This window comes from Pongo pygmaeus, chromosome 1, assembly GCF_028885625.2.
Source record: "Pongo pygmaeus isolate AG05252 chromosome 1, NHGRI_mPonPyg2-v2.0_pri, whole genome shotgun sequence".
Taxonomy (NCBI): domain Eukaryota; kingdom Metazoa; phylum Chordata; class Mammalia; order Primates; family Hominidae; genus Pongo; species Pongo pygmaeus.
Window position 1 is genome coordinate 214460858 of NC_072373.2, and position 27410 is coordinate 214488267.

General features: G+C 47.7%; 1 protein-coding gene and 2 non-coding genes across 4 annotated transcripts; all 3 read left to right on the forward strand.

Annotated features, from left to right (window-relative positions):
* Nucleotides 1–3039: 3039 nt before the first annotated feature.
* Nucleotides 3040–3203, forward strand: LOC129022586 (U1 spliceosomal RNA). The gene has a single exon (XR_008496478.1). It is a non-coding gene; the product is annotated as a U1 spliceosomal RNA (small nuclear RNA).
* Nucleotides 3204–13953: 10750 nt separating this feature from the next.
* Nucleotides 13954–26611, forward strand: LOC129006613 (uncharacterized). 2 transcript variants are annotated; one of them, XM_063659116.1, is made up of 2 exons: nucleotides 13954–17315; nucleotides 26260–26611. In XM_063659116.1, the coding sequence occupies exon 1, from the start codon at nucleotides 16344–16346 to the stop codon at nucleotides 17145–17147; it is 804 nt and encodes a 267-aa protein (XP_063515186.1). In that variant the 5' UTR covers nucleotides 13954–16343; the 3' UTR covers nucleotides 17148–17315; nucleotides 26260–26611. The 2 variants fall into 2 exon arrangements, with proteins under 2 accessions (XP_063515186.1, XP_063515187.1); XM_063659117.1 differs by lacking the exon at nucleotides 26260–26611 and adding an exon at nucleotides 23002–23277 and having other exon boundaries at nucleotides 13954–17667.
* Nucleotides 16756–16827, forward strand: TRNAE-UUC (transfer RNA glutamic acid (anticodon UUC)). The gene has a single exon. It is a non-coding gene; the product is annotated as a tRNA-Glu (tRNA).
* Nucleotides 26612–27410: the final 799 nt, after the last annotated feature.

Below are 27410 nucleotides of genomic sequence, written 5' to 3' on the forward strand. Positions count from 1 at the left end.
TAAAAGACATCTTAGTACAGGAAGAAAACTAAATCTGTAGCATGTAAGGAGCAGTTTTCTTTGACTGGTATATTCGGGTTTCTAACCAGCTGAAAAATTCAAATACATGTCCTTTAAGGATTAAGTTTAAACCACACTACAGAAAGGAGAGAAAAGATTTATATGATCACATATAAGCGATATCACCATCCATGGTCCTATAAATGTCTAACAGCATGGAATGATGAAGGGCAGTGTCTTTTAGGATTTTTGGTTATATCTATATGTATGGCTCTGAAGAAACCCAACGTTGGGCGAGTTCCCTCAAACTTTTCACTAGGCATGACCACTGCTCTATTTTAGCTCATTACCACCTGAGCTCTGCCTCTTGTCAGATCAGCACGAGCATTAGATGCTCATCAGAGCTCAGGCCCTATTGGGAACTGCTCACGTGAGTGATCCAGATTGTGCACTCCTTATGAGACTGTAACTAATGCCTGATGACCTGAGGTGGAACAGTTTCATCTGGAAACCATCCACCACCCCCTTCCATGGAAAAAGTATCTTCCACGAAACCAATCCCTGGTGACAAAATGGTTGGGGACAGCCAAAAAGGCTGGTTTAAATAATAACCTTCCCCAAAACTAAATTACCCCTGTAAAACTAATGAAAGATCACCAGGTTAGGACGATGAAAGGGGCCTGATTTCTGCTAAGATGTATGCCTCGTTAAATAATTACCAGCCATTATTCCAGAAGTCACAAGATTCACAGCTTCCCCAATTACTGCTGTGAAGAACATCACTATTGTAGAACCCAAGATTGGCCTCTTGAGATGGCTTTTCAGGCTTTTGCATTTCTGACTATTGGATGGCACCATCTGGCCCGAAAATCAACCAGTCCCTTAGCCCCCACCCAGAAGCTGACTCCATGCAGAAGGGCCATTTTCCACACACCTGTGATTTCATCCCCAACAATCAGCACCGCGCAAGCCCTAGCCCCCTCCCCAACAAACTATCTTTGAAAAACCCCTTACCTCCAAGCCTTCAGTGAGATTGGTTTGAGTAATAACTCTGTCTCCCACATGTCGTGGCTGGCCTGTGTCAATGAAACTGTTTCCTGCAGCGCCATGGTCTCCTTGAATTGATTTTGTGTGTACATTGGGCAGGAAGAGCCCATCAGGCAGTTACATCTGCATTACGGTGCCAGTTCTTTCCACAAAGGCTGGTCAGATACCCAGAAAGTATTTCTCCACTACCACCTGGACAATGTGTCTCCCTGTCAATCTCCAGGGAATGGGGCCTGGATCAAGTATTTAGTATTCAGCAGTTACTACCCTGTCACCTAATCCCTCATTTTCAATATTTTGCCAAGCTTCCAGTGGCCTAACTGGCCACCACACCGCAGAATCTTTACTTTATGGTCTCCAAGGAGAACTCTCCACTCGATGTTTTGTGATTTGAACAATGGAATAGAACGTGACACTGGTTGGCTGGGGGAGGTCCCCGGACACTGGTGGGATCTCGACCCCAGCAGTGGTGTCCAGGCTCTTGACACCATCTCGAGAACAAAGTCAAAGATGAGTCAGCAAATAGTGAAAGAAGAGATTTATTGCAAAGCAAAAAGTACACACTCAAGAAAGGGGAGCTCGGGCATACTCGAGAGAGAACAATGGGTTCTGGGGTTTCATCTTGATGGGTTTCTTTAACCAAGGAGTGGAATATTCATGAAAATTCCTGGGTAAAGGTGGAGATTTCTCGGAACCGTGGTGCCATCCATTTTTACAGCAAATATTGGTCTCAGAACTGTCATGGCACCGGTGGGTGTATGATTTAGTATGTTAATGAGCATATAATGAGGGCCTAGGTAAAACCTCCATCAAATCCAGCACCACATCGGGTCCACTCAGTCTTAGCCAGCTTGGTCCACACCCTGGTTTTTCAGCATCTTAACAGCCCATAGCCTCAAGTCATGTAAATCTGCTGCCTAGAATTAGTTATCCTGTGACCACCCGGTAGTATTCCTGTCTCAAATCTACTTGTAAATATTCAAATGGTCATTGACTTGAGCATTCCAACTTTGCTTACTTCACAGGGTTTTCTGCGTAATATATAAGAAAAGATGATCCAGACATTTGTTAAACTTCTCAAATAAGATGTATCCCAGGTATTTGTGTCAAATTTGGATGATTTTGGTTTTGTCTTTGCAGAATATAAAAAACTAACATGAGGTAAGCACTAAGGTGTGGAGATGGCTGTGCAAGAGATGACAAAGTCCAACACCATGCTTGAGAGTGTCCAATCATCTCTTCTGGGGCAGCATATTTTTCTACAATACTGAATTTGGAAAAAAAAAAAACCAACAACATCAAAAAAAAAAAACAAACCTACAAGATTGATGAAACTGGACAACTGTCTTTATAAGATTACCAGTGATAAAACCAGTAAGGAAGGCTGGTTTGCAGTCATCTGAGCAGCCTCTTTACTTTCATAAATATGGTTTGTCTCTGATATTAAACGGCTTCCAATTGCAAGTGGAATGCTACATCACAAGGATAAGGATGCGAAGAGAACCAGTTTCTTCTGTAATCTGAAACACTCTAGTTTGAGAATTAAAAGCCATTCTTTGAAGAAGGGTTCCCCCCAGCTCCATCTGTCCTCCAAAAAGTTGCTTCTCAACACATGCTAAAGACCAGCTTCTTTGGGAGAGAGCAGATGCAGGGGAGGGAGAGAAAAAGGGAGAGGCAGACGTCATTTCCCCTTGCCGGCTCTGGCAGCGGATTGGTCGGTTGAGTGGCAGAAAGGCAGACGGGGACTTGGCAAAGCACTGTCGGTGACATCACGGATAGGGCGACTTCTATGTAGATGAGGCAGCGCAGGGGCTGCTGCTTCGCCACGAAGGAGTTCCCGTGCCGTGGGAGCGGGTTTAGGACCGCCGATCAGAACTGAAAATCCCAGCTGTATGTGAGGGCTGGAAAGGGCTCGAGAGTGCGCAGGGAAGTGACCGTGTGTGTAAAGAGTGAGGCGTATGAGGCTGTGGCGGGGCAGAGGCAGAAGATCTCATACTTACCTGGCAGGGGAGATACCATGATCACGAAGGTGGTTTTCCCAGGGCGAGGCTTATCCATTGCACTCCGGATGTGCTGACCCCTGCGATTTCCCCAAATGTGGGAAACTCGACTGCATAATTTGTGGTAGTGGGGGACTGCGTTCGCGCTTTCCCCTGACTTTATATAGTTTGAAGAACAGACTGTACGTTCAGGGTAATTTTTTTTTTCTGTTTGTTTGTACCTTGGTTAGTGTTTTAGACTTAAGCGTTAATCCTACAGTGGAAAGCAGGGGAATGGAAAGTAACAGGTATCCTGTCCGCGGTAGGAGAAAAACTGAGCATCAACCTTATTGGCGTTGTAACACAAGCTAACAAGGGTGAAAATCGCTCAGCTCTTCCCTTTCTACCGGGGCTGCTTTTTGCGGGGATTGGTCCGCGTTCTCCAGTCTCTTGGTTTCTCACGCTCTCTGAAAATCTTCGTGTTTTTTCCTACCCCCCAAGTCACCTCCTACACAGCTTCTGCTTCCAAGCTCAGCCCCCACAGGAGATTGTAGGATTTCTGTGCTAGCGGGGAATGTGTTCTCACCTCTTAGAGCCAGGTAGAAACTACTCAGTAGGGCGCTGTTCTCTGGGAAGAAAGCAGGGCCTTTGGGGCTCTCAGTGTCCCCGTTGGGTTGTAGACATAACAGGCTTACTTTGGGTAGGGAAAAGGCTCTACGCGCCGCCAGGTGCCCTAGCGCATATTCCTCGAGGCCCGCACGTCAGAACCGCAGTCTAACCTGTCTTGGCCGAAATGCGCTGCGATCCTCCTTCAGATAGAAGGAGGGAAGTTTTATGAGGAGCCAGGTCCAGTTTCCCTACTTACTATCTCCTGCCGTTTACGTATCTAGTCTTTTTTCAGACTTTATTTAAGCGACAGCTTCATGTTTGATGTCTCGCTCCCACATCCTACATCCATTACCAGGCAACTTTCTAGATAGCACCCCGACCCATCCTTCCCACCCCCAAGCAGCCCTTTCCTATTTCTGGGGCCAGTGTCCTCCCCCGTCCCTCTTTCTTCAGGCCCTCGCTTATCACCTTCATGGACAGAAAATACTGAGCTCTCTCTTATCCTGTGGTTTATGCCTGACACGCGTCAGTGCCCTGGCAAATTCCTTAATACCCCTTCTCAAATAGCACTGTAAATGCATCTCTTTTTAAATCCCAGAATTATCTAATTGGTTTTGTCCCTGAACTACATGAATACTAGTATTCCACTACAGAAGAAAACCCGAGGCCTAGCGATGGCGGTTCTGGGCATTGTGCCAGCCTCTCCCAGGGTATGTTTTCTGACCTCACCTACTTTTGATCAACTGAGGTCAGGAGTTCGAGACCAGCCTGATCAACATGGTGAAACTCTGTCTCTACTAAAAATACAAAAAAAAAAAAAAGAAAGAAAGAAAGAAAGAAATTGCGGGGCGCGGTGATGAGTGTCTGTAATCCCAACTACTCGGGAGGCTGAGGCAGGAGAATCGCTTGAACCCGGGAGGCGGAGTTTACAGTGAGCCGAGATCGCGCCATTGCACCCCAGCCTGGGCAACAGAGCGAGACTCTGTCTCAAAAAAAGAAAAAAAATTAGTCCATCTGAGACATATTATTGGAGACAGTAGAATCCTGCGTCCAACAGGCACTTGGTGCAGATCTGCAGCCATTGAGCTATTGCCTCATGTTCCCTATGTTCTATTAAGTATCATGAGCAGAAATTGAGCTCTTTGGCTTTTACCCACTGAGTATGGCTATAGGACAGGTCGCTCTCTGTCTCTCTTTCTCTCTCATTATTTGCATGGTTATTTTTTGCCATCAGTGTGGGTTTTTGGTTTTGAGGTTATGAAGTGAATTTCTGGGGACAATCTCTGTTGGGTCGTGTTGACAAGGATCCAGTCCCTGTTTGGTGATACATGACAACTAATCTGGTCTGTGAGTCTTCTTTATTGTCTATTTATTGTCCTGAGATAATGGTATTTCGTGATATTTGAGACTGCAGCAATGATAGGTTGTTCAGATCTTGTCTTTCCAATGTTTGGTAAAAATTTTATGGCCCCAATAGTTGTCAATATCTGCAAGAGTGGCATCTCTATTACAAGAGTGATCTTACTACTCAATGTCCCCCCTCCCACCAAACTTCGTTCCATAGGAGCTCTTGGCTTTAACAAACTTACTATATCTAAAAGACATCTTAGTACAGGAAGAAAACTAAATCTGTAGCCTGTACGGAGCAGTTTTCTTTGACTGGTATATTCGGGTTTCTAACCAGCTGAAAAATTCAAATACATGTCCTTTAAGGATTAAGTTTAAACCACACTACAGAAAGGAGAGAAAATATTTATATGATCACATATAAGCGATATCACCATCCATGGTCCTATAAATGTCTAACAGCATGGAATGATGAAGGGCAGTGTCTTTTAGGATTTTTGGTTATATCTATATGTATGGCTCTGAAGAAACCCAACGTTGGGCGAGTTCCCTCAAATTTTTCACTAGGCATGACCACTGCTCTATTTTAGATAGAGATTCTGTGGGGCAAAACCTGAGAATTATGTGCCTGGCTATCAAGAAGATAGCTCCTTGCATTTTTTGGGGGAGAACACTTTTGCTTCAAGGGAGTGTTTCCCCCCGGGATTAGAAATCTTTCTGTAACCTCAGGAAACATTGCTGATGAAAACCAGGCATGGTGTGCTGCACAACTTGTAGTAATAAGGCAGAAGTTAAAAGGAAAAGACAAGTTTTCCTGTACTTGGCTGACTCCAAGACCTGCAATAGATAGAGCCCTAGCAGATTCTTAATTACACTATCTGAAAAGTCAGAGCCCCAAGGAATGAGTTCTGGAGACTCTCTCAACACAGTCCACCCCTAACAAGGATAAGAGGTAAAAACGACAAATCCCTTCACTACCTTCTCTTTCCCCCTTTCCATTTCTAATTATACAAGTTTTGTTAAGTTCCTGATTTCCCTTCAGTGCAGCTGCAAGGTCACCAGCTATACTTGCATTGCAAGACTTGTCACAGTTTGATTAGCTGCCTTTCTTCTGCTTCTGTAAGCCCTCTTGCCTGCCCCATGAGTTTCGTGCCATCAAATTTCTGCCGTGCCATTCAAACTAGCTGACCCCCTTTCAGAAGTGTGTATAAAGTCAAGCCCTGTCTTTGTTCAGGGCTCAGCCTTTGGATTTTAATCTGCTGTGCCTGAGTGCAGTCAATAAATCCTCCTGTTCTACTTATTGGTCTCTCCGTTCTCCTGATTCCCACAACAGTAGTAGGGGACTGCGTTCACATTTTCCCCTGGTCTTTCATGGTATGAATAACAGATGGATTTTTTTTTTTTTTTTTTTTTTTTTTTTGCCTATAGTCGCAGGCGCCGTCTCAGTGATTGTATGGTGTGGTCAGCTGTTTTTGTTTTTGTGAGACCTTGTTTTCTTGTTTCCTGTCCTGGGACAGATGTCTGTAGTCACTTGTTTCCTCAGGAGACAAATTTCAGTCTCTGTGGGGGAGGTCTCTCATGTTATCTGTGGTGGTACTAGGCAGGCGGCGCTCAGGGATCTAGGCTTCCTTGCTTTGTAGATTGCTCAATGGTCCCCAAGGCCTAGTGGCTTTTAACAGCACTTGAAAACCTTAGTGTTTTTCCACTGTCCCCAGGGTCACCTCTTACACGGCCTCTTTTTTTGTTTGTTTGACTTTTTCTCTGAGAGACAGTCTTACTGTATCTCGTGGCATCTTGGTTGACGCGATCCTCCCACCTCAGCCTCTGGAGTAGCAGAGGCATGCGTCACCACAGCCAGCTAATTTCTGTTCTTGTTTTTGCTGTTGTGGTGGTTGTTTTGTTTTTTTAAGAGTTGAAGTTTCGCCATGTTCCCCAGGCAACGTGCTCCCCGCGAAGGAGGCCGCCCGCCTGGGGGAGGGCTGGAGCCACGTCCCCGGGCTAGGGGTGCTGTGGGCACTGCGGGTACCGTACCCACCGCTGCCCGGCGCTGGAGGCCAAGAGAGCATTCCCGACGGGTTCCGCGGATGCCCCGCCGAGTCCTGCGTCCCATCCTGCCCGGATTGTCGCGGGCCGGGGCATGACATGAGGCCGGGGCCTGCACGGCCGCAGCGGCCTGCAGGGCGCAGCCGTCCCTCCGCCGGTCGGGGTCCCCTCGCTCAGTCTATGAGACAAATAAATAAATAAAAGATGGAGTCTTGCTCTGTCGCCCGGGGTGGAGTGCAATGGAGCGATCTCGGCTGACTTCAACCTCTGCCTCCCAAGTTCAAGAGATTCTCCTGCCTCAGCCTCCTGAGTAACTGGGATTACAGGTGCATGCCACCACACCCGGCTAATTTTTGGATTTTTAGTTGAGACGGGATTTCATCATGTTGGCCAGGCTTGTCTCGAACCCCTACTTCAAGTGATCCACCTGCCTTGACCTCCCAAAGTGCTGGGATTACAGGCATGAGCCACTGCACCAGCCAGAAGGGGGCATTAATATGCAAGCACTGTATAGGGCAACATCTGTGTTCACCTCTTACAAATCTTAATGCCGTGCATATGAGTGGGTTCCTTCCTGTTCCCCTGGGGATGTTTGAGGTTGCCTGTATGTGTTATGTGTGTGCATATCTTTAAGCTCATATATGCATAGGCGGATTGACATCTCTGTTTGAATGTATTCCCATGAGCTCATGCCATTAATTCACCATGGCAAGAATTATTTACTGAGCGTGAGCCATGCCATTCCACAGCCACCATTCTAGTGCTAAGGTACAATGAGGAAGAAAAAATCGAGGCTTTCTGAGCTCACATTGGGATGGGGGCATGGTGGGGAGACCCAGGCATCAGTGTAATAAAGAAACCATGACAGGGCTAAGTGTTCTGGAGGAGAGGTACATGGTGTACTGAGGACCCTGAGGTTGACCCAGGTGCACGTTTGAGCTTTGCCTGCATGGTTTGGGTTTTGTGGGCTCACCTGCATGTGTCCACACAGGCCCCATCTGCATGTCTGTGCATGGCTGCATCGCCTCATGCACACGTGCACTGCCCCTGGGCTTGCCCACATGTGCCTGCTCCCCAGGGTGCCAGGCTATCAGCCTACAAGGCATTGTGGGTCTGGGCCCAGCCTGCCACCCCCTACAGAGGCCTGAGCCTGCCTTCCCAGGAGGCCCAGGACTCTCACCCATGACCCTTCCCTGCAGCTGGAGCAGGCTCTGTGGCTGGAATCTGGGGAGCTGGAGACGCAAGAGCCCAGGGGGCTGGTCCTGCAGAGTGTGGAATTGCGGAGGCAGCTGCAGGAGGAGCAGGCCTCCTACCGGCGCAAGCTGCAGGCCTACCAGGAGGGCGAGCAGCGGCAGGCCCAGCTTGTACAGCAGCTGCAGGGCAAGTTCAGGGCCACCCATTCCTGCTCTTTCCCTACCACGTGTTGACTTTGCCCTGCCCCCACCCCTGGGGCTCACCATCAGCTCCCAATCCCCAGATTCTCCAGTACGAGAAGAGGTGCTCGGAGCTGTAGCAGCTGTTGGAGAGATCCGGAGAGCTGGAGCAGCAGCGGCTGAGGGTGGGTGCCAGGGTGGGGTAGGGGCAGACCCTGTCCTCCACCTGCCCAGCCTGGTGCTTTAACCTCCCTCCCACCCAGGACACAGAGCACAGCCAAGACATGGGGAGTGCCCTCATCTGGCTGGAGGAGGAGCAGCAGGGAGGGCCAGGGCTGGCAGGATGGCCCGCTGGGCGAGCGCCTACTGATCCCCTGTGCCCCACTCAGGAGTGCCAGCCTGGTCCAGGTGAATGCCATGCTCCGAGAACAGCTGGACCAGGCAGGTTTGGCCAACCAGGCTCTGAGTGAGGAGATACGAAAGGTGACCAGTGACTGGACACGCAGCCGCAAGGAGCTGGAGCAGTGGGAGGCGGCATGGAGGTGCGAGGAGGAGGTGGGCATGGGGGTGCAGGGAGGCCAGCTGGACTCAAGAGGAAGTGGCACTGCAGAGGAGGGAGGACTCAGAAGCCTGGAGAGGGAGAGGGAGCACTGTCTAAGGGAGCATGTTAGCAGAAGTAAATAGACGTCATCACAATAGCTGGTCTTTATCAATGTGTAGCATGTACCATGTGTACCGTGTGAATTGACCTTTATTCCTCGTGATAACTGCGTGTGGTATGTGCTATCACCCTCCTCATTTTAAAGAGAGGTTAAGGCCGGTCGCGGTGGCTCATGCCTGTAATCCCAGCACTTTGGGAGGCTGAGGCAGGCAGATCACCTGAGGTCAGGAGTTCGAGAGCAGTCTGGCCAACATGGTGAAAACTCATCTCTACTACAAACACAAAAATTAGCCTGGCGTGGTGGCACACACCTGTCGTCCTAGCTATTCGAGAGGCTGAGAGATCATGCCACTGCACTCCATCCTGGGCAACAAAGCAAGACTCTGTCTTGAAATGAATAAATACATAAAGAGTGGTTGAGTAACCTGCCCACAGTCATGCAACTGGCAGCTGGGATGCAAAGCTAGGTCCCTTGCATTTTTGCCCTTCCTTGCTGCCTCTTGCAGCCAAAAGAGGACTTGAAACCCAGGTCCCTGTGCAGGAGGGAGCCATGAGGCTTGGGAAGCTGAGCGTGGCCGCTGCGACACAGCTCCGTGTACAGGCCCACAGGAAGACCCACTCTCTGAATGACGGTGCCTCCTGGGATGGTCGGAGATGAGGGAAGCAGGGGGAGGGAGTAAACCCGCTCTCACACCAACCCTTCCCTCAGCATGTCTTCCCTCCAGTCCTTCAATGCCTACTTCAGCAACGAGCACAGTCACCTGCTCCTCCTCTGGAGGCAGGTGGTGGGGTTCTGGCGGTTGATCAGTGAGGTGAAGATGTTCACTGAGAGGTGAGGCCTGGCCGGGGATGGGGCAGCAGCTGAGAGACAGCCCTGCTCTTTCCATCCAGCTCAATTCAGTTGAATTTCAGTTCAACTCAATACACCTACTGTGTACAAGGGCCTGTGAGGACACAGAGGCCACTTGTAATAACCATTACCACAGTCGTGGCAGTCAGCATTTATTAGATGTTTACTCTGGGCTAGGCTCTTTGTATATTTCATTTCAACTAATATTCATAGCTTCCCTGTGAGGTAGGAACTGTGTTCATTCCCATTTTATAGATGAGGACATTGAGGTGCAGAGAGGTTGAGTGATCTTCCTGAGGTCACACGGTAGTACATAAGTGGCTGAGTCGGAGTTTCAAGTTCCTGACTTTTTTTTTTTTTTTTTTTTTGACATGGAGTCTTGCTCTGTCACCAGGCTGGAATGCAGTGACACAATCTTGAATCACTGCAACCACCACCTCCTGGGTTCAAGCAATTCTCCTGGCTCAGCCTCCCGAGTTGCTGGGATAACAGGCGCATGCTGCCATGCCTGGCTAATTTTTTTTTGTATTTTAGTAGAGACAGGATTTCACCATGTTGCCCAGGCTGGTCTCAAACCCCTGAGCTCAGGCGGAGCCTTAGCCTCCCAAAGTGCTGGGATTATAGGCATGAGCCACCATGCCATGCCAAAGTTCCTGATTTTAATCCACTAGAATATTCAGCTTTGCTACCAAGGACCTCACAGCCTCTAGTGATGAAAAGATGTAGATCCCCAAAATTCTAGACTGAGGAAGTGAGTGGTTAGTGATATGTACGTGGGACAGAGGAAATGTCCTCCAGGCACAGAAGGATGGGAGGGGTGGGGAGGTCAGAAAAACCGATTTGTGGAGATGGAATTTGCACTGAGCATCAAGGGATGGGTACGGTTGAAGCAGAGCAGCAGGCACTCCAAGCAGGAGCAAGGCATGAGCAAAAGCATGGAGATGGGAGCCCATGGCAGCCAGGGGTTTGCAACAAAAAGCTGGTACAGGGAAAGGAGAGCCTGCCTCAGCGGGGGAGCTTGGGCCTGCCTGATCTTTGAGCAGGGGTGTCTGATCGGTGTGAGCAGTCAGCTCAACAGTAGTGTTGGGGAGGCCGTGGAGACAGCCCCAAGGCAGGAGGCCAAGGTGTTTCATTCAGTGTGTTAAAAACATTTTAGCTAGTAATCTTTTCTTTTCCTTATGTCTCACTACAGCCTCAGCCTCCTGGTCTGAAGCAATCCTCCTACCTCAGGTCCTGTGCAGCTGGGACCACAGGTGCATGCCACCAGGCTTGCTGATTTTTTTATTTCTTGTAGAGTCGAGGTCTCACTTTGTTGCCCAGGCTGGTCTTGAACTTCTGTGCTCAAGTGATCCTCCTGCCTTGGCCTCCCAAGGTGCTGGGATTACAGGCATGAGAAACTACACCTGGTTTAATAATCTTTTCTTAATATCATCAAATAGCCAGTGTCTACATTTTCCATATGTCTCATAAATGTCACAGATAGGCAAGGTGCGGTGGCTCATGGCTATAATCCCAGTACTTCGGGAGGCCAAGGAGGGCAGATCATCTGAGGTCTAGAGTTCGAGACCAGCCTGGCCAACATGGTGAAACCCCCATCTCTACTAAAAATACAAAAATTATCCATGTGTGGTGACACACGCCTGTAATCCCAGCTACTGGGGAGGCTGAGGCACCAGACTCGTTTGAACCCAGGAGGCGGAGGTTTCAGTGAGTCGAGATCACACCACTGCACTCCAGCCTGGGTGACAGAGTGAAACTCTGTCTCTAAATAAATAAATGAATAAAAAGTCACAGATAGTCTTGCCTTAGTTTTTTCTTTACAATTTGTTTGAATCCAGATCCATAGACATTCACAAAATGTGAATGGTTGCTTTGTTTTTTGTTGTTGTTGTTGTTGTTGTTGTTGTTGTTGTTTTGAGATGGAGTCTCACTTTGTTGCCCAGGCTGGAGTGCAGTGGCAGGATCTTGGCTCACTACAACCTCTGCCTCCTGGGTTCAGCAATTCTATGGCTTCAGCCTCTTGAGTAGCTGGGATTACAGGAGTGCGCCACCACGCCCAGCTAACTTCTGTAGTTTTAGTAGAGATGGGGGCTTCACCATGTTGGCCAGGCTGGTCTTGACCTCAGGTGATCCACCTACCTTGGTCTCCCAAAGTGCTGAGATTAGAAGACTGAGCCACTGTGCCCAGACCATGTTTTGTCTTTTACGTCCCTTTTAACTTATTTGTTCAGGAAACTGGGCTAGTTGTCCTTGGAGATTCTCATGGTCTGGATTTTGCTGGTTGCATCTTTATGGTGTCAATTAACATCTTTCTTTATTCCATGTATTTCCTGTAAATTGGATGTTGGATCTAAAGCTAGGTCAGATTCAGGTTCTTCCACTTGCTTTTTTTTTTTTTATCAAGAAACCGTAAGTAGAATGTGTTCTAGCCGAATGCCCCTATGCCTGGTGTCTCTCTTTTCAAGATCCAACCCACTCATCAGAGGCTGCAAAAGTGAGCTTCTCATTTAGTCACTCCTGTGTATATTAATTAGAATTCTACAATGAGGTACTTTCCCTCCTTACTATTTGATAACCAGTGGTACATTTCCTTCAGGAAAGGAAAGGAAAGGATTTAACCTGTATTATGGACTTAAAATACGTTTTTTTTTTTTTTAGAAAGTCTCTCTCTGTCACCCAGGCTGGAGTGCAGTGGCACAATCACAACGCATGCTAGGCTTGATCTTCCAGGCTCAAGTGATCCTCCCACCTCAGCCTCCCCAGTAGCTGGGACTATAAGTGTTCATCACTATACACATATAATTTTTTTTTTTTTTTTGAGACAGGGTCTTGCTATGTCTCAAGAAATGGGCCACCACGCCTGGCCTTAAAATACATTAGAAATGTATTTTAAGGCCAGGCGTCATGGCTCATGCCTGTAATCCCAGCACGTTTGGAGGCTGAGGCGGGTGGATCACCTGAGGTCAGGAGTTCAAGACCAACGTGGCCAGCATGGTGAAACCCCATCTCTTCTAAAAATACAAAAATTAGCTGGGTGTCGTGACGTGCATCTGTAATTCCAGCTACTTGGGAGGCTGAGGCAGGAGAATCGCTTGAACTGGAGAGGCGGAGGTTGCAGAGAGCTGAGATTGCACCAGTGCACTCCAGCCTAGGCAACAGAGCCAGACTCCATCTGAAAAACAAACAAACAAACAAAAAATTTTGTAAGTAGCATTTAAATTTTTATATTTTACTTTTGATTAAGCCACACGTTCACATTTCAAAAGGGTACACTGTAAAATGGCTCCCTCTCACCTCTGACCCCAGATATTCCCATTCCATCCTTGGAGGCAAGCAACATTATCGGCTTATTTTTCTTTTTATATATACAATTTTTTTCTTTCTTTTCTTTTTTTTTTTTTTTTTTTTTTTTTTTTGTTGGCCACCAAGTTACCACGAGAAGCATTGTCAGTTTCTTTTTCTTTTTTCTTTACTTTTTTTTTTTTTTTTGGAGATGGAGTCTCGCTCTGTCTCCCAGGCTGGAGGGCAGTGGCACGATCTTGGCTCACTGCAACCTCTGCCTCCTGGGTTCAAGCAATTCTCCCACCTCCGCCTCCCAAGTAGCTGTGATGACAGGCATGAGCCTCCACAGGAAATACTCCAGCAGGAACTGGGTGCAGTGTACCAGACCACTATAATTCTAATTACAGGGTGTGGAGGTCAGATACGTTTTGTGACTATTTTGTCTCTGTCTGTGGCTTGCTTGCCTTTTCACTTTCTTAGTGGTATCTTTTGATGAGAAGGTGTGGCTAATGTTGATGAAGTCTCATTTATCATGTCTTTCTTATACCTATATTTTTTCTGTGTCCTGCTTGTTGGTAGGGTAATCTTTGCCTACCAACAAGTCACAAAGTATGCTTGAAATGCTTTATATCTTTACCTTTTAAGTTTTGGTGTATAATGCACCTGAAAGTACTTTTGTGTGTAGCGTGAGGGAGAATAACATTGTTGGTCTCCCCACATCCATATACAAATCCATTAATTGAAATGATTTATTTTCTCTTATTGAACTGCTTTTATTGAAAACCCATTTATTGACCATATAGCTGTGGTTCAGTTTCAAGTCTCTTAACTCAGTCTGTTTATCTATTTGTCACTCCTGATGCCTTGTCTATAATAGCTTATAGTAAGCCTTAAAGTCAGATAATACAAGTCCTTGTTCTTTTTTACACATTGCAATAAATTTTGAAATAGGTAATCACTCATAAAACCATCACACACATCAGGATATGCTGTCCCTTCATCCGTTTCTGATATGGTTTGGCCGTGCCCTCACCCAAATCTCAACTTGAATTGTACCTCCCACAATTCCCATGTGTTGTGGGAGGGACCTAGGAGAAGGTCATTGAATCATAGGGGTGGGTCTTTCCTGTGCTATTCTCCTGATAGTGAATAAGTCTCACTATCTGATGGGTTTATGAGGGATTTCTGCTTTTGCTTCTTCCTCATTTTCTCTTGCTGCTGCCATGTAAGAAGTGCCTTTTACCTCCCGCCATGATTCTGAGGCCTCCCCAGTCATACAGAAATGTAAGTCCAATTAAACCTCTTTTTCGTCCCGAACTCTGTTATGTATTTGGCAGCAGTGTGAAAATGGACTAATACACTCTCATTTCTGAGTGGGACACATCCTCTCACTCACATATGCTGGTTGCTGACTTGTGACTGAAGATTCCCTATTGTACCCTCTAGGGACAATACATCTCCAGTTGTCTGTGGGGAGGATGAACATGCAAAAAATCCACACCACTCAGTACAGAGTCTCGATTTAGTCCCATTAGTCTGAATGGGACTAATGCCCTTATAAATGGACCCCGGGGAGCTCTCTCACCCTCTTTCTACCCCCTGAGGGTACAATGAGAAGGTGGCAGTCTACAACCAGGACAAAAGGCCCTCACCATAACCCTACCATGTCAGCACCTTGATCTCGGACTTCCAACCTCCAGAACTGTGAGAAATCAATTTCTGTTGGGAATCAGCCACCCAGTTGATGGTACAGTGTTACAGAAGCCCAACTAAGACAGAGATGAAGTCCCATGGAGGGTCTCTAATTTGCTAAGCTGGTCATCAGGCATGATGTTCCCAGTTAGAAACAGGAAGAGCTGACATTTTGTGTATATGAAAGAAGACAGTGGACAGGCCCATTGTGTCGGCTTTGTCTGCCTTGGCAAACTGGAGAGGGAAACTCCATTCACCATCGCCAACCACGGGAGGACCAGGAGGAACTCCAGAGGAGGTTAGGTCGACTTCATGGTAACTTTAGATCCTGAAACCTCCCAGGATTTTTCTTGTCTTCCCTTTGCTCTCTCTTCTGCCTACCCAACAGGACAGGACTCGCCGCCTTTCTTTCCCGGCAGAAAGGGGTCCGTTGTGGACAGGACCAAAGTGAGCAGCCGGTTTCCCCTACGTGTCCTTCCGGGACTCGGCGTCTGGGGAGCTCAGGCTGACCCGAGACCTAACTCCCGGCGAGTGGGACCAGCAGGAGCCTGGAAGAGCGCGCGCACCGGGGTGGAGGTTGGGCGCCGGGGGGCGAGAACCGCAGTCAAACCGTCTTCTTCCCGGGGCACTGCGCACCTGCCCCCGGGGATGCCGAAGGAAGTGGCCCATAAAGCTTCTCTGCAACCGAAAGAGGCCTGAAGCTCCAGGAGGGCCGAGAGGAGCCCCCTTGAGCGAACCCAGCCTCTGCCTGGCTGGCCCTGGTCAACAGGCTCGGAAGAGTCCGATTTGGAGGACAGAGCGGAAGAAAAGACCTAAAGGTTTCCAATCTCATGATGTGGAGATGTTAAAAACCTCCAATCCTAAGGTCCGACTGTGCGGAGGAGCGAGGGGGTCTCAAGCTGGATCGACCCCTGAGCCTTCATCTGGAGAGTCCTCTCCACAAGCTCAGAGAGCAGGACAACGCGCATCAGTGGTTCTCAAAAGGGGGCAACTTCGCCCTTACACTCCTCTCCCATCCTTGCTGGGACACTAGGTCACGACTAGGGGAAGCGGGGAGGGAGAATGTTAACCCCCTGGCATCTATCTAGTCAGCGGAGGCGACGGATGCTGCTAAACGCCTTACAATCCACCGGAGGGCCCCTCCCCTACCCCGAAGTAGCCATTCCGCAGAGGTGGAGAGACTCGCGTGAAGCTCAATGCCCACGCACTTAGCAGACGGGAAATCACGAATTGATGACCAGTTGGCTCTTGGATCGGAGGAAAACACTCCAGCGTCAGACGGAACTCTGGAAGTTTTGCCCGGAGCAAACAGAAGGGTGGTGTTGCCATCGCCTAAGATGGGAAAATGGCAGGTGTCACAGGTGGCAGGGGAAGGTCAGAGACCAGCTGAGGGCCCCGGAGCCTTCCTGGAAAGAGTTTCCCATCCAGCCCGTCTCGGTTCCGCATCCGTCTGATTCCTTATGATGTTGAGGGTGCTGGCGTCTGGGTCCCTTGTGATGCAGAGGGTGCCCCCGTCTCACCCCGGGCGCCTCCCGTCTCCCGCCTCCTCCTGGCAACCTGGTGCGCGGCTCCGGACCTGGCGACCCACGACCGGCTGGTCACTTGCTGCCGCCTCGCAAAGGCGCATCTCTAGTTCAGTGGTGAGCTGCGGCCGGGTCGCTGCAACTCGCTCCAGGACTCGGGATTCGGTGTCCCTCACGGAGCCCTCGGTGTGTCGCCTGCAGGCTCTTTTTTTGAAGAAAGCAGGGAGGGAATGGCCTTGTGAGAGACTCCAGGAGCAAAGAGCGACCCTCAAAAGGCCCAAGTCCTTCCAGAGCTCAGGGAAAGTGTCGCTTCTGGCCGAAGAAAGGAGAGAAAGCTCCCTCCCGTGTGTCCCTGGTGGTCTAGTGGCTAGGATTCGGCGCTTTCACCGCCGCGGCCCGGGTTCGATTCCCGGTCAGGGAATTGTTTTGCACTGGCCGCCCTCCCGCAGGAATCTTCCTTCACTAGGCTGTCAGCCGGCCTGCTCCAAGGGCCAGAGGCAGAACAGTCTCCGCAGCGAGGGGCAAAGCCGGGCGAAGGAGGGCAAGTCCTGGTGGACCACCTCTCAGGACACACCGCTCCTGTTTATCTCCGTGTCCCTCATCCGCGGAAGCGGCTTTAGAGAACGACTGAGCGTCTCGCTCAGGTGTACACAGCCGTGCAGAGATGCCAGCCCCCGTGGAGCTGCACCCAAAAAGTTCACCCTCTTTCCGTCGCCACTTCGGAGGCGCCTATCGGGCTGAGCTGCGAATAACTAAGAGAGAGGCCAAGCCAAGTCATGGCGTTTGTGCCAGCCCCGGACACGGGCACCGGCTAGTCAGCGGAGCCTCCTCACCTCCGTTGGCAGCTAACGCGCTCGTTAGCCCTTCGGAAGAGGCGACCGGAGGCGATGCCAGCGAATTTGTTAGGGGGTGAGCGGCGGGTGAGGTCCTCGAGGGCGGTCCCGTTTGCTGATTGAGCGGTAGAGGGAGGCGATGTTCGCTGACACAACAAGGACAGCAGGTGGAGGAGGCACAGACGGAAAACTACTGCCGTGCCCTAAGCAGAAGGCAGGTGTAAAAATCAGCACTAAGACGTCAAAGCGATGGTACCACAGTGAAATCCCACGATGTCTACACTCAACCGAGCACTTGAGCACGCTCCCCCTTTTCCATTCAGTACTCCCAGGAGGGGTTCGGAAGAACCCCGAGTCCACTGTAAGCTCAGGGGACAGCGGGAGCCAGGGAGGTGAAGTGCACAGAGGCAGCGGGCAGAACCGCGGGGGTGAGAGGGCGCGGTGGCTGCGGGGCGGGAGCCGCTGCTGAGAGGCGGCCTGGGTTGTCTTGTGGGGTGACCGTCGGTGGAATCTTTGGTGGAGAGTGGTTTGGAAGAATGGCGTGGGGCGGCAGTGGGGAGGGTGGTGACCCTGAGCGACCTGCCAGGGCGAGGAGGCTGTGCTGTCCCTGCAGGCCATGTGCTCCTTTCCACTTACCTGGCAGGGGAGAGACCGTGGTCACGAAGGGGGTTCTCCCAGAGTGAAGCTTCTTCATCTCACTCTAGAGTTGCTGATCCCTGTGATTTCCTCAGTGTGGGAAACGGTGTTTGTGCTGGAAGAGGCTGCGCTCTTTACCTGACATAAGGGGGTTCAAGACTGACATCGCCTCACGCCCACCTGAAAACGTTTACATGGCTGCCTTGTCTCTTTTTTTTTTCTGTCCTAAAGTCGCCTCATCTTCACATCCCCTCATTTTTTCTTCCACACTCGAGAGTGTCTCTCTCTCATTAAAAGCTCCATCAAATATTTGAAATATCTCAACCAGAAAGACTGCAATAAATGCATTATTTCACTCGTGGAAGCTACAGGCCAGCTAGGTTGAGAGTTGCTTGATATTTTCTGCTAAACGGTGAGGCATAGAGCACTTGGAAAGTTTCTCTTTGGGACATTATTTGTGTTCTCTTGGGTTTCCTTGTTTTCCCCAGACAGTATGGCGCTGTGGGGCCAGTGGTAAACCCTGCTTTCCGGCTTTCTGGCTGCAGATAAAGGCCGCAACTGGTGCAGGAATGAAAAGCAAACCAAAAGACACGTGGGTTCGCCCCCCTTGGGTCCAAGATAGAGTCTGACTGTACCAGGATTCAGATTAGAACAGAGGTTGCTGCAGGCACAACGCAGACTACTAACCAGTATAGAATCCCAAGGCGCCCCACACCTACTGCCCATCGTTTTGCTTCCCCACCCCTCTTTTATTTATTTATATATATTTTTTGAGAGACAGAATTTCGCTTTGTCGCCCAGAATGGAGGGCAGTGGCACGATCTGGGCTCACTGCTACCTCCACCTCTCAGGTTCAAGCGATTCTCCTGCCTCAGCCTCCTGAGTAGCCGAGACTACAAGCATGCGCCACCACACCCAGCTAGTTTTTGTATTTGTAGTAGAGACGGGCTTTCACCATGTTTGCCCGGCTGGTCTCGAACTCCTGATTTCAAGTGAGTGATCCACCCACCTCGGCCTCCCAAAGTGCTGGGATTACAGGAGTGAGCCACCGCGCCTGGTCCCCCTATTTTTTTTATTAATGTAAAGACATTATGCGATTTTTATTTCATTCTCGGGCAGCTACAGGTTCTTGTGATTTTCTCTCACATCTTCTCCCGGTTTCCCCCTCTCCATTCTGATACATGTCCCATCTTCTCTGCATCCAGCCGGTGCCCTCTGCACGGGCATCCTGGGCTGTCCCATTGTGTCATCCTGGTCTCCCCTGCTTCTCCCTCCTCCTTTTCACGTTTTTCCTTTTGACTCCCCTGCCTCTTTCCCGCTCCCGCCCCACCGACCCCGTCTACTGAAGCCGAGTTGAGTGAAGGGAGAGCAAGCGGAGCAGATGATTGTTTGAAGGCGGCGCAAAAAAACAGAATGAGCTACCATGAGAGCCGTCGGGGAGTTCGGCTTCCCTTGCGCCCTACTTGGCTCAGGCTGGGGTCGCAGATCCAGGCATTTCCAGAGGCACTGGCTTCTGAAGCAGGCGAGGGTCAACGCAGGGTGAAGGACATTCGGCCGCCCTTCTGACTTCAGAGTCACGCAATGCACGCGTTTCTAACGAGCAACAACACGATTAGTCGACTCAGCCTCTCCGGTTTTCCGAAGCTTTGTAGTCTGCACAGTTGTCCTGCAGAAAGCGAATGGCAACCCCTAGGGTTTAGTGATTGCTTAATCTATATAGAGATGAGAGCAAGCAGTTGATGTTGTCTCTGTGGCGCAATTGGTTAGCGCGTTCTGCTGTTAACCAGAAGGTTGGTGGTTCGGGCCCACCCAGGGACGTGACTTTAAATGTCGGTGGTTGTGACCAGGCGCAGTGCCTCACGCCTATTAATCCTAACACTTTCATAGGCCGACGTAGGGGAAGTCTCCACTGAGCTCAGAAGTTCAAGACCAGTGACAATCCCATCTCATTAAAAACAAAAATTGCAGGTTTATCTATCTCTTCAGACCTATCACTGTATTGAAAAGTGAAACACTGTTCCCTAGTGTCTTGTGCATCCCATGAAGACACAAAGCAGAAGGTCCCCCTCCAAGCCTCCTAGAAAATAAGATCTCTGCATAACAAACTAGGTTGTGTGTGTGGGAAACTGAAAGTATTTGAAGAAACAAACTTCAAAAATTCTGCCTTGCTTTCCACAAAAATTAACCCATCACGGTCTGTCTTCAAGTGGCATCATACCTCTTCACATAACTCCACTCCCTGCCTTTATGCTATTGTCATGCATTCTACTTTACACCTGTTATAAACCTTACAATCCATCTCTATTACTTTTGTTTCAAGAGTCAGATGTGTTTTTGTTTGTATTTGGTTTTTTTTGTTGGTGGTGGTGGTGGTAATTTTAAGACGAGTCTTATTCTATCAGACAGGCTGGAGTGCAGTGGCTTAGTCTTGGCTCACTGCAACCTCTGCTTTCTGGGTTTGAGCGATTCTCCTGACTCAGACCCCTGAGTAGCAGAGATTACAGGCTTGGGCCACCACATCTGACTAATTTTTGAATTTTTAGTAGAGAGGAAGGTTCACCATATTGGCCAGGCTGGTCTCGAACTCCTGACCTCAAGTGATCCGCCTGCCTCGTCCTCCCAAAGTGTCACAATTACAGGCGTGCGCCATCGTGCCCGGCTAAACAGTCAGATGTTAAAATTATATATTTGCCTATGTAGATGTCATTTCTAGTGTCTTTTCTTTTTCATCCAGATTTTCATCCGGTGTCAGTTTCCTTCTGCCTGGAGGACTCCTTTAACTTGTCTATTAGGTGTCTTAAACTTGCACTATCATTCACTGATGCTCTGTTCATTTTAAAAAAAGAATTGTTGGCCAGGTGCGGTGGCTCACGCCTGTAATCCCAGCACTTTGGGAGGCTGAGGCGGGCGGATCAGGAGGTCAGGAGATCGAGATCATCCTGTCTAACACGGTGAAACCCCGTCTCCACTAAAAGTACAACAAAAAAAAAAATTAGCTGGGCATGGTGGTGGGTGCCTGTAGTCCCAGCAACTCAGGACGCTAAGGCAGGGGAATGGTGTGAACCCAGGAGGGCGGAGCTTGCGGTGAGTTGAGATCATGCCAATGCACTCCAGCCTGGGCAACAGAGGAAGACTCCATCTCAAAAAAAAAAAAAAAAAAACAAAACTGATCACAAATAATTGTATATTTCTCACTGCATCTTGTGGTCAGAAAAGGTTGAGAAACTGCTCTACACAGGCAAATTACAGGTTCAATCTCTCCATCTACCTCTTTATCTCTTCTCTATTTTCCATGCTATGCAGACAAGACCATGGAGAGACGAAGGCAAATTCCATCAATGGGTGGTGTTAAGCCTTTTCTATGAGGTAGCTGCACATTTGGGGCACTTCAATACTGGTTACTTCAGATTCTAGTATAGATTGTCCTTTTCATTTCTAGTCACATGGTAAAATTACTTGGGAGCTTTTTAAGACTACTAGTGGCTTCCACCCACCTGGAAGCATTTCAATCAGAATCTCTATGTGTAGAGTCCAAGCACTTGTGTTAGTTAAAACCTCACCAGGCTTTATAATATGACAGAGTGGTTTGAAGCTACTGAGTAGACCTACCCTATTTCCTACCTTCCTCTTTGTTTCTCTTTCACCACAGGCTTCTTTCCCATGAGAAAGTAAAGATTTTTGTCTCTGTTTTCAGATTCTCAAGTAAATCACTCTCTTTCTCAACTGGACTTCCAAGGCAAAGATTTCTTTCTATTTATCTGTCTGCATTTTTACAAAGTTGGTCTCTGGTTTCCCTTTTCCTAAAGCTAATTCACCACAAAGGTGCCCCTCAGGTCAAGGAGCTGGGCTTTCATGCACCTGCACCTGGCAATCATGGGTCAATATTTTGCAGGCAGGGTTGCTGGGTGCTGTGGAATTGACATAAACTCCCAGGTATTGCCAGCTCTGAGCCTCAGGAAAGCTTGTGACTAAGTGACTCCAGTAGTATGAGGATAGTCCTTACTCAGAAGGGTCTTCAGAAGCAAAAGCAAACATAGGCATGAGAGGGTAAAAAAAAAAAATCTCATGTCATCTTGGCTTATACCTAACAGAACTTGTGCAAGAATGGATATTAAGGTGGGTATTGTACACAGCAGAACTTAGTAAATACCAAGTCTGGAGTTTAAGGGATAGGCTGAAGAGATTTTGCAGATTTGTAAACATTTTTGCCAACTTGAACACACTTTTGTTTGGGTTTGGTTTTTCTCCTCAGTGGTAAGAGCTATGCACAATAGGGTAGCTAAGATATTATAATTTGAATCAATACATTTGTATTTTGCCAAGGACCAAGATGAACTATGATGATTTCAATTTTTTAGTGCTTTATTGTCATCAGTTTGAAAATTAGGACTTTTGCTCCTTTTTAGGCTTATGGCACCTTTTTGGTTTTCACATTTTCTCAAAGGCCAGTAACTTAGAATCTAAATTATGATTGCTTATTCTTTCAGTACTCTAGGGGAAAGTTGATTTAATCTTGACAAAATGTATTCAATTAAAATATTTGTTCTCTTAAATCTTTTCTTTCTGTCTTTCTTTTTTCTTTCTTTTTTCTTTTTCTTTTTTTTTTTTTTTGAGATGGAGTTTTTCTCTGTCACCCAGACTAGTGTGCAGTGGCACAATCTTGGCTCACTGCAACCTCCACCTCCTGGGTTCAAATGACTCTCCTGCCTCAGCCTCCCGAGTAGCTGGGCCTATAGGCACATGCCATCATGCCTGGCTAATTTTTGTATTTTTAGTAGAGATGGGATTTCCCCATGTTGTTCTCTTAAATCTTTTCACCTTTTACGTTTGTGCTTCTTTTCTCCAATTTGCAATAGTGGAGTGTGGCTTGCAGCTAAATAGTATATTTCTCAGAGCTACTTATTCCTGGAGCCTAGCAGTCTGCGGGCCTGGAGGGGGAGCATCTAGAAAGCAGCCCTCTCTAAGTTGAGAATAACTATGAGAATTGTGGGTTATAAGGCTTTGAGCAGCTCTGGCCTCCCCGTCCTCTTTTGTTTCTGCTGTGTGGTGTGACAAGAGAAGGAACTCATCTGAGAGTGACTTCATATTGTGGCCTTTCACTGCTTACCTCTGGAATTTTGATTCAGGCAAGCTGAGGGGAGTCTCTAGTATTCTTCTCTGAGAAGAAGAATTCATTATACAGCTGGACAATGAAATCTATGATCTGCCTGTAGAAGTTAGAGGTGCATCCTGTTCCAGGAAATAATTACAATTTAGGCAAGTTATATATGTTTGCTTAAGAGAATGCTTTCTGCACATTTCATGTTCTTCCTTTCTATCTTAGCCTAGGGAGAAAACCGTGGGGACTCAGGGCTGGAACTTTACTGTGATGGGGCAGAAGCTTAATTTTCACATGATTCTCAACAAATGGCAGCTCATCACATGTATTATCATGTCCAATGGCTGCAATGTGAAGGAGGCTTTTCCAGAATAATTTCTGCTTTGATAAAATATTAACTAGATGGATTCAAAGTCAAATTTGAAGAAAGCTGAGCAGGCAGAAGAAACAATCAGTGAACCTTTAGATAAGGCAATGGAAATCATCCAGTCTGAGGAACAGAATTAAAAAAAGATTGAAGAAAAGTGAACAGAGCCTAAGTGACCATCAAGTGGACCAACATATGCATTGTGGAATTTCTTTGTTGTTGTTGTTGTTTTGGGGGGATGGGAGGGGGGATGGAGTTTCATTTTTGCTGCCCAGACTGGAATGCAATGGCATGATCGCAGCTCACCGCAACCTCTGCCTCCTGGTTTCAAGCAATTCTCCCACCTCAGCTTCCCGAGTAGCTGGGATTGCAGGCATGCACCACCATGCCTGGCTAATTTTGTATTTTTAGTAGAGATGGGGTTTCTCCATGTTGTTCAGGCAGGTCTCAAACTCCTGACCTCAGGTGATCCTCCCACTTCAGCCTCCCAAAATGCTGGGATTACAGGCATGAGTTACCGCTCCCAGCCTCGCATTGTGGAATTTCTAAAGAAGAGGGAGAGAAGAACAAAAGAGAATATTTGAAGAAATAATGGCTGAAAACTTCCCAAATTTGATGAAAGACAAGAATACAAACACAGTAGCCTAACAAACTCCAAGTAAGATACACTTAAAGAGACCTACACCAAAACACATTATAATCAAACTTTCAAAAGTCAAAGACAGAGAATCTTTAAATTGGTAAGAGAAAAGCAACTGGTCACATGCAAGAAAACTTTAATAAGATTATCAACAGATTTCTCATCAGAAACCTTGGAAGCTGGAAGGACAGGAAATCAAAAGCTGCCAACAACCAGGAGGGGTGGCTCATATCTATAATCCCAACACTTTGGGTGACTGACGCAGGCAGATCACTTGAGGTCAGGAGCTCAAGATCAGCCTGGCCAACATGGCAAAACCCTGTCTCTATTAAAAATACAAAAATTAGCCAGGCGTGGTGGTGGGTGACTGTAATCCCAGCTACTTGAGAGACCGAGGTGGGAGAATCACTTGAACCTGGGAGGCAGAGGTTGCAGTAAGCCAAGATCTCACCACTGCACTCCAGCCTGGGTGATAGAGTGAGACTCTGTCTTCATAAACAAACAAACAAAAGCTGCCTGTGAAAGGGAAAAGGATCAATAAATGGGTATTCCAAAAAGTCCAAAGTCACAGAAATATCAAGCCAAAATAAACTGGGTTCCTGACTGGAAATGGAGCCCAGGCTATGGCAGCAAACCACAGAAGTTCAGTACCGAACTGCAAGGTGGAGCAGACTTTACTGGGAATCCTGGAAGGGATCCAGAGCAGGCAGTTTGAGCTTATGAAGAATTTTAACTTTGTTTTGGATCAAATTTTGCTCTTTAATTTAGTCAAGAGAAATTTTTTCCCTACACAACACACATAGTATTGTCAAGAGAATTTTTCAGGGTAGCCATGACACTACTATGTGTGTTTGTTTTAATTTGATCTTCCTATCAACTGTCAAAATAAGAGATCTCTAAAATCTTTTTTTTTAAATTCACGTGTCTAATTTAAGGGATTCATCTTCAGGCCATTGGCAATTAGAATTTCCAATGGTGTAATTATTGCAATAGCAATTCAACCAAATAGCTCCTTTGTGGAAAGCCCAGGATGTCATTTTCCAGGTTAACTTCCTGGGAAGGGCATAGAAGAGGCAATCCCAAAGATTCCCCTGCAAGAAAAAAGTTCAATGCAAAGAGTAGACCACAGATGGGTAAGGATGATGTTTGCCTCCAGTAACCCACAAATTTGTGGGGGCTTCCAGTCACAGACCTTGAATCTATAATACCATGTAGGCCATCTTGGGATTGAGCTTTCCTAGAACGAACCAGGCAACAAGAGTTGAGATGACAAAAGCCTCAAAGGGATGGGACTTCTTAAGACAAACCCCAAGATCTTGACATGGTCAGAATAAAAAGGGTGCTGGGGTTCCCAGCCATTTTCAGACAGGCCTCCTAGTATGACCTGAAAGTTACCACCTCTTTCCAGATAGTGGAAACCGAGAGAAAGCGCTCCCACTTGGTCACAAGTCAAGCTCTCAAGCACATAAAATAAGATGAGAAGGAACCTCAACCGGTACCCCCTTTTATGACAGAATAACACATAGAGACAAAGACAAAGGAACAGACAATTTCAGGGAAGAAAGGGATTAAACAATAAGAATTGGTACACAAAGTACCAAAAAGCACACCAGAGTCACTACACCCAAGACTAGTCACACAAATCCTTTTCTCCAATTAATCAAGATTTTGGAGAGGGAAAAGAAAGAAACAGTGATTTTTACTGTCCACTTGATGAGATTCCACACAGAGAAGGAGGCCGGGAGCCTGGCTGGTAAAAAAAAACTCTTACCCTTATGACAGCTGATCAGATTCTGGGTTCTTCACTGCAGCTTCCAGAAGAGCAGAGCTTTCCTATCCTGCTTACAGCTCCAAAACTGTAGGGGCCAATGGAAACCCTCCCTCATAACCCTCTGAAGTTTCACTCAAAAATCAAGTCACAAAAGGCAGATTAATTGGGGAAAAGGCATAAAATGTACCAACATGTGCATAGGGAGAGTCACAGAGTGATTACCCTCCCCTACCCACAATGGGATGCAGAAGCTTATATACCATCTCGAGGTAACAGAATGAATGATGGCTCAAAGCATGGCCAAAACCAGGTGCAACCAGAGTCAGAGGTATATCCAATTATTGTGGGCAAGACAAGTGATGGGAGGGAGAGAAAATGAGGCTCGGCTAGCGAAGGTGGTCTTAATATGTAAATGAAACCTTACAGGTAGCAACTCTCAGAAAGAATAAACCCTAAAAGTTTCTTTCAGACCTTTACAGGTGTCAGACTTTCTGTTAATCTTTCCTAGATCTGCGCAAGGAAAGACATGGCTGTATCAATGCAGATTCCCTACAGATGCAAATCTCCTCGACAAAAGACAACTTTGCAAGGCTACCTCTGCAGCTGGCTTTCTGAAGAGGCATCTCAAAACATGTCCAAGAAGTGTATTTTGGGGTAAAATATTTTTAATTCCTTCACATCTACAGCCTGATGCACCTGCCGTTTCAATGCACCATTGTTGGTGGCAACTCCATTCTTCCCTACACTCAAGCCAAAACACCAGGTTCTCCTTGTGGCTAGTCTTTTTCTCACAGCACACATCCAATTTGTCAGAAAACTTATGTTTCCTGTTTGGTTAATTACAGATTTTGATCTGCCCAAACTTTCTCTTTCTTGGTGTCTGAATTTTGGCAATGGAGTCTCCTGATACAGGCAGGATCGATTCTACTGATGATTCTCAAAACCGTCAGACATTTAAGAGCCTTAATCTCGGGGTCAGGGTCTGGGCCACACTTGAACCTTTTCTTTGGGCCTACCCGTCAAAATCAGCCTGGCCAGGCCTGTCTTCAAGGCCCAGGGACAGGGCCAGGTCATCCCGACGCTTCTTGAAGCTTCTCCCGCCAGGTCGGCAGCCACCCTCCCCTTCCCTCTGACCTGCAGAGAAGCTTCTGGGGGCATTTATTCAATTTGCTAGGAACCCACGAGCGCAGGCGCACGTGACTCTGTGGTTCCCACCCCACCCACAGCCCTCCTTGGTCCTCTCGCTGTCTGAAGCGGGCAGTAATGTTCTGGGTGAGTTTGGGTTCTGAAGACACCTAGTGAAGGAGGGACTGGTAGGGAAGGGCACTGGCCCCTTAGGTCCTTCGCAGCCAGGGATCCGAAAAAGGTCTTGAAGAAATAGAAAGGGAGAGTTGGAAGTTGATCAAAGGGAAAGAAAATTCTAGATTTCCTATCTGAAGGCACCATGAAGAGAAAGTCCGCCTCCTCTGGGCCGCGTCCTCACATCGCTGGTGAACCGAGTTCTGTTCTCCATTGGAGACCAAATCAGTTGACTTTGGCTTGACACCTAGTGAAGAAGCCTCACTTTGTCCTCCCCCGCTTAGCTCTTGATCCTGAAGCACTTGATTTTCTCTCCCGGGCTTTCGATGGATTTCAGGGATGCAACTGAGAAATTTGTTT

Excerpts from the sequence above, each read along its gene's own strand:
- LOC129006613 (XM_063659116.1), top strand. The coding sequence starts at position 16,344 with ATGATGTTGAGGGTGCTGGCGTCTGGGTCCCTTGTGATGCAGAGGGTG.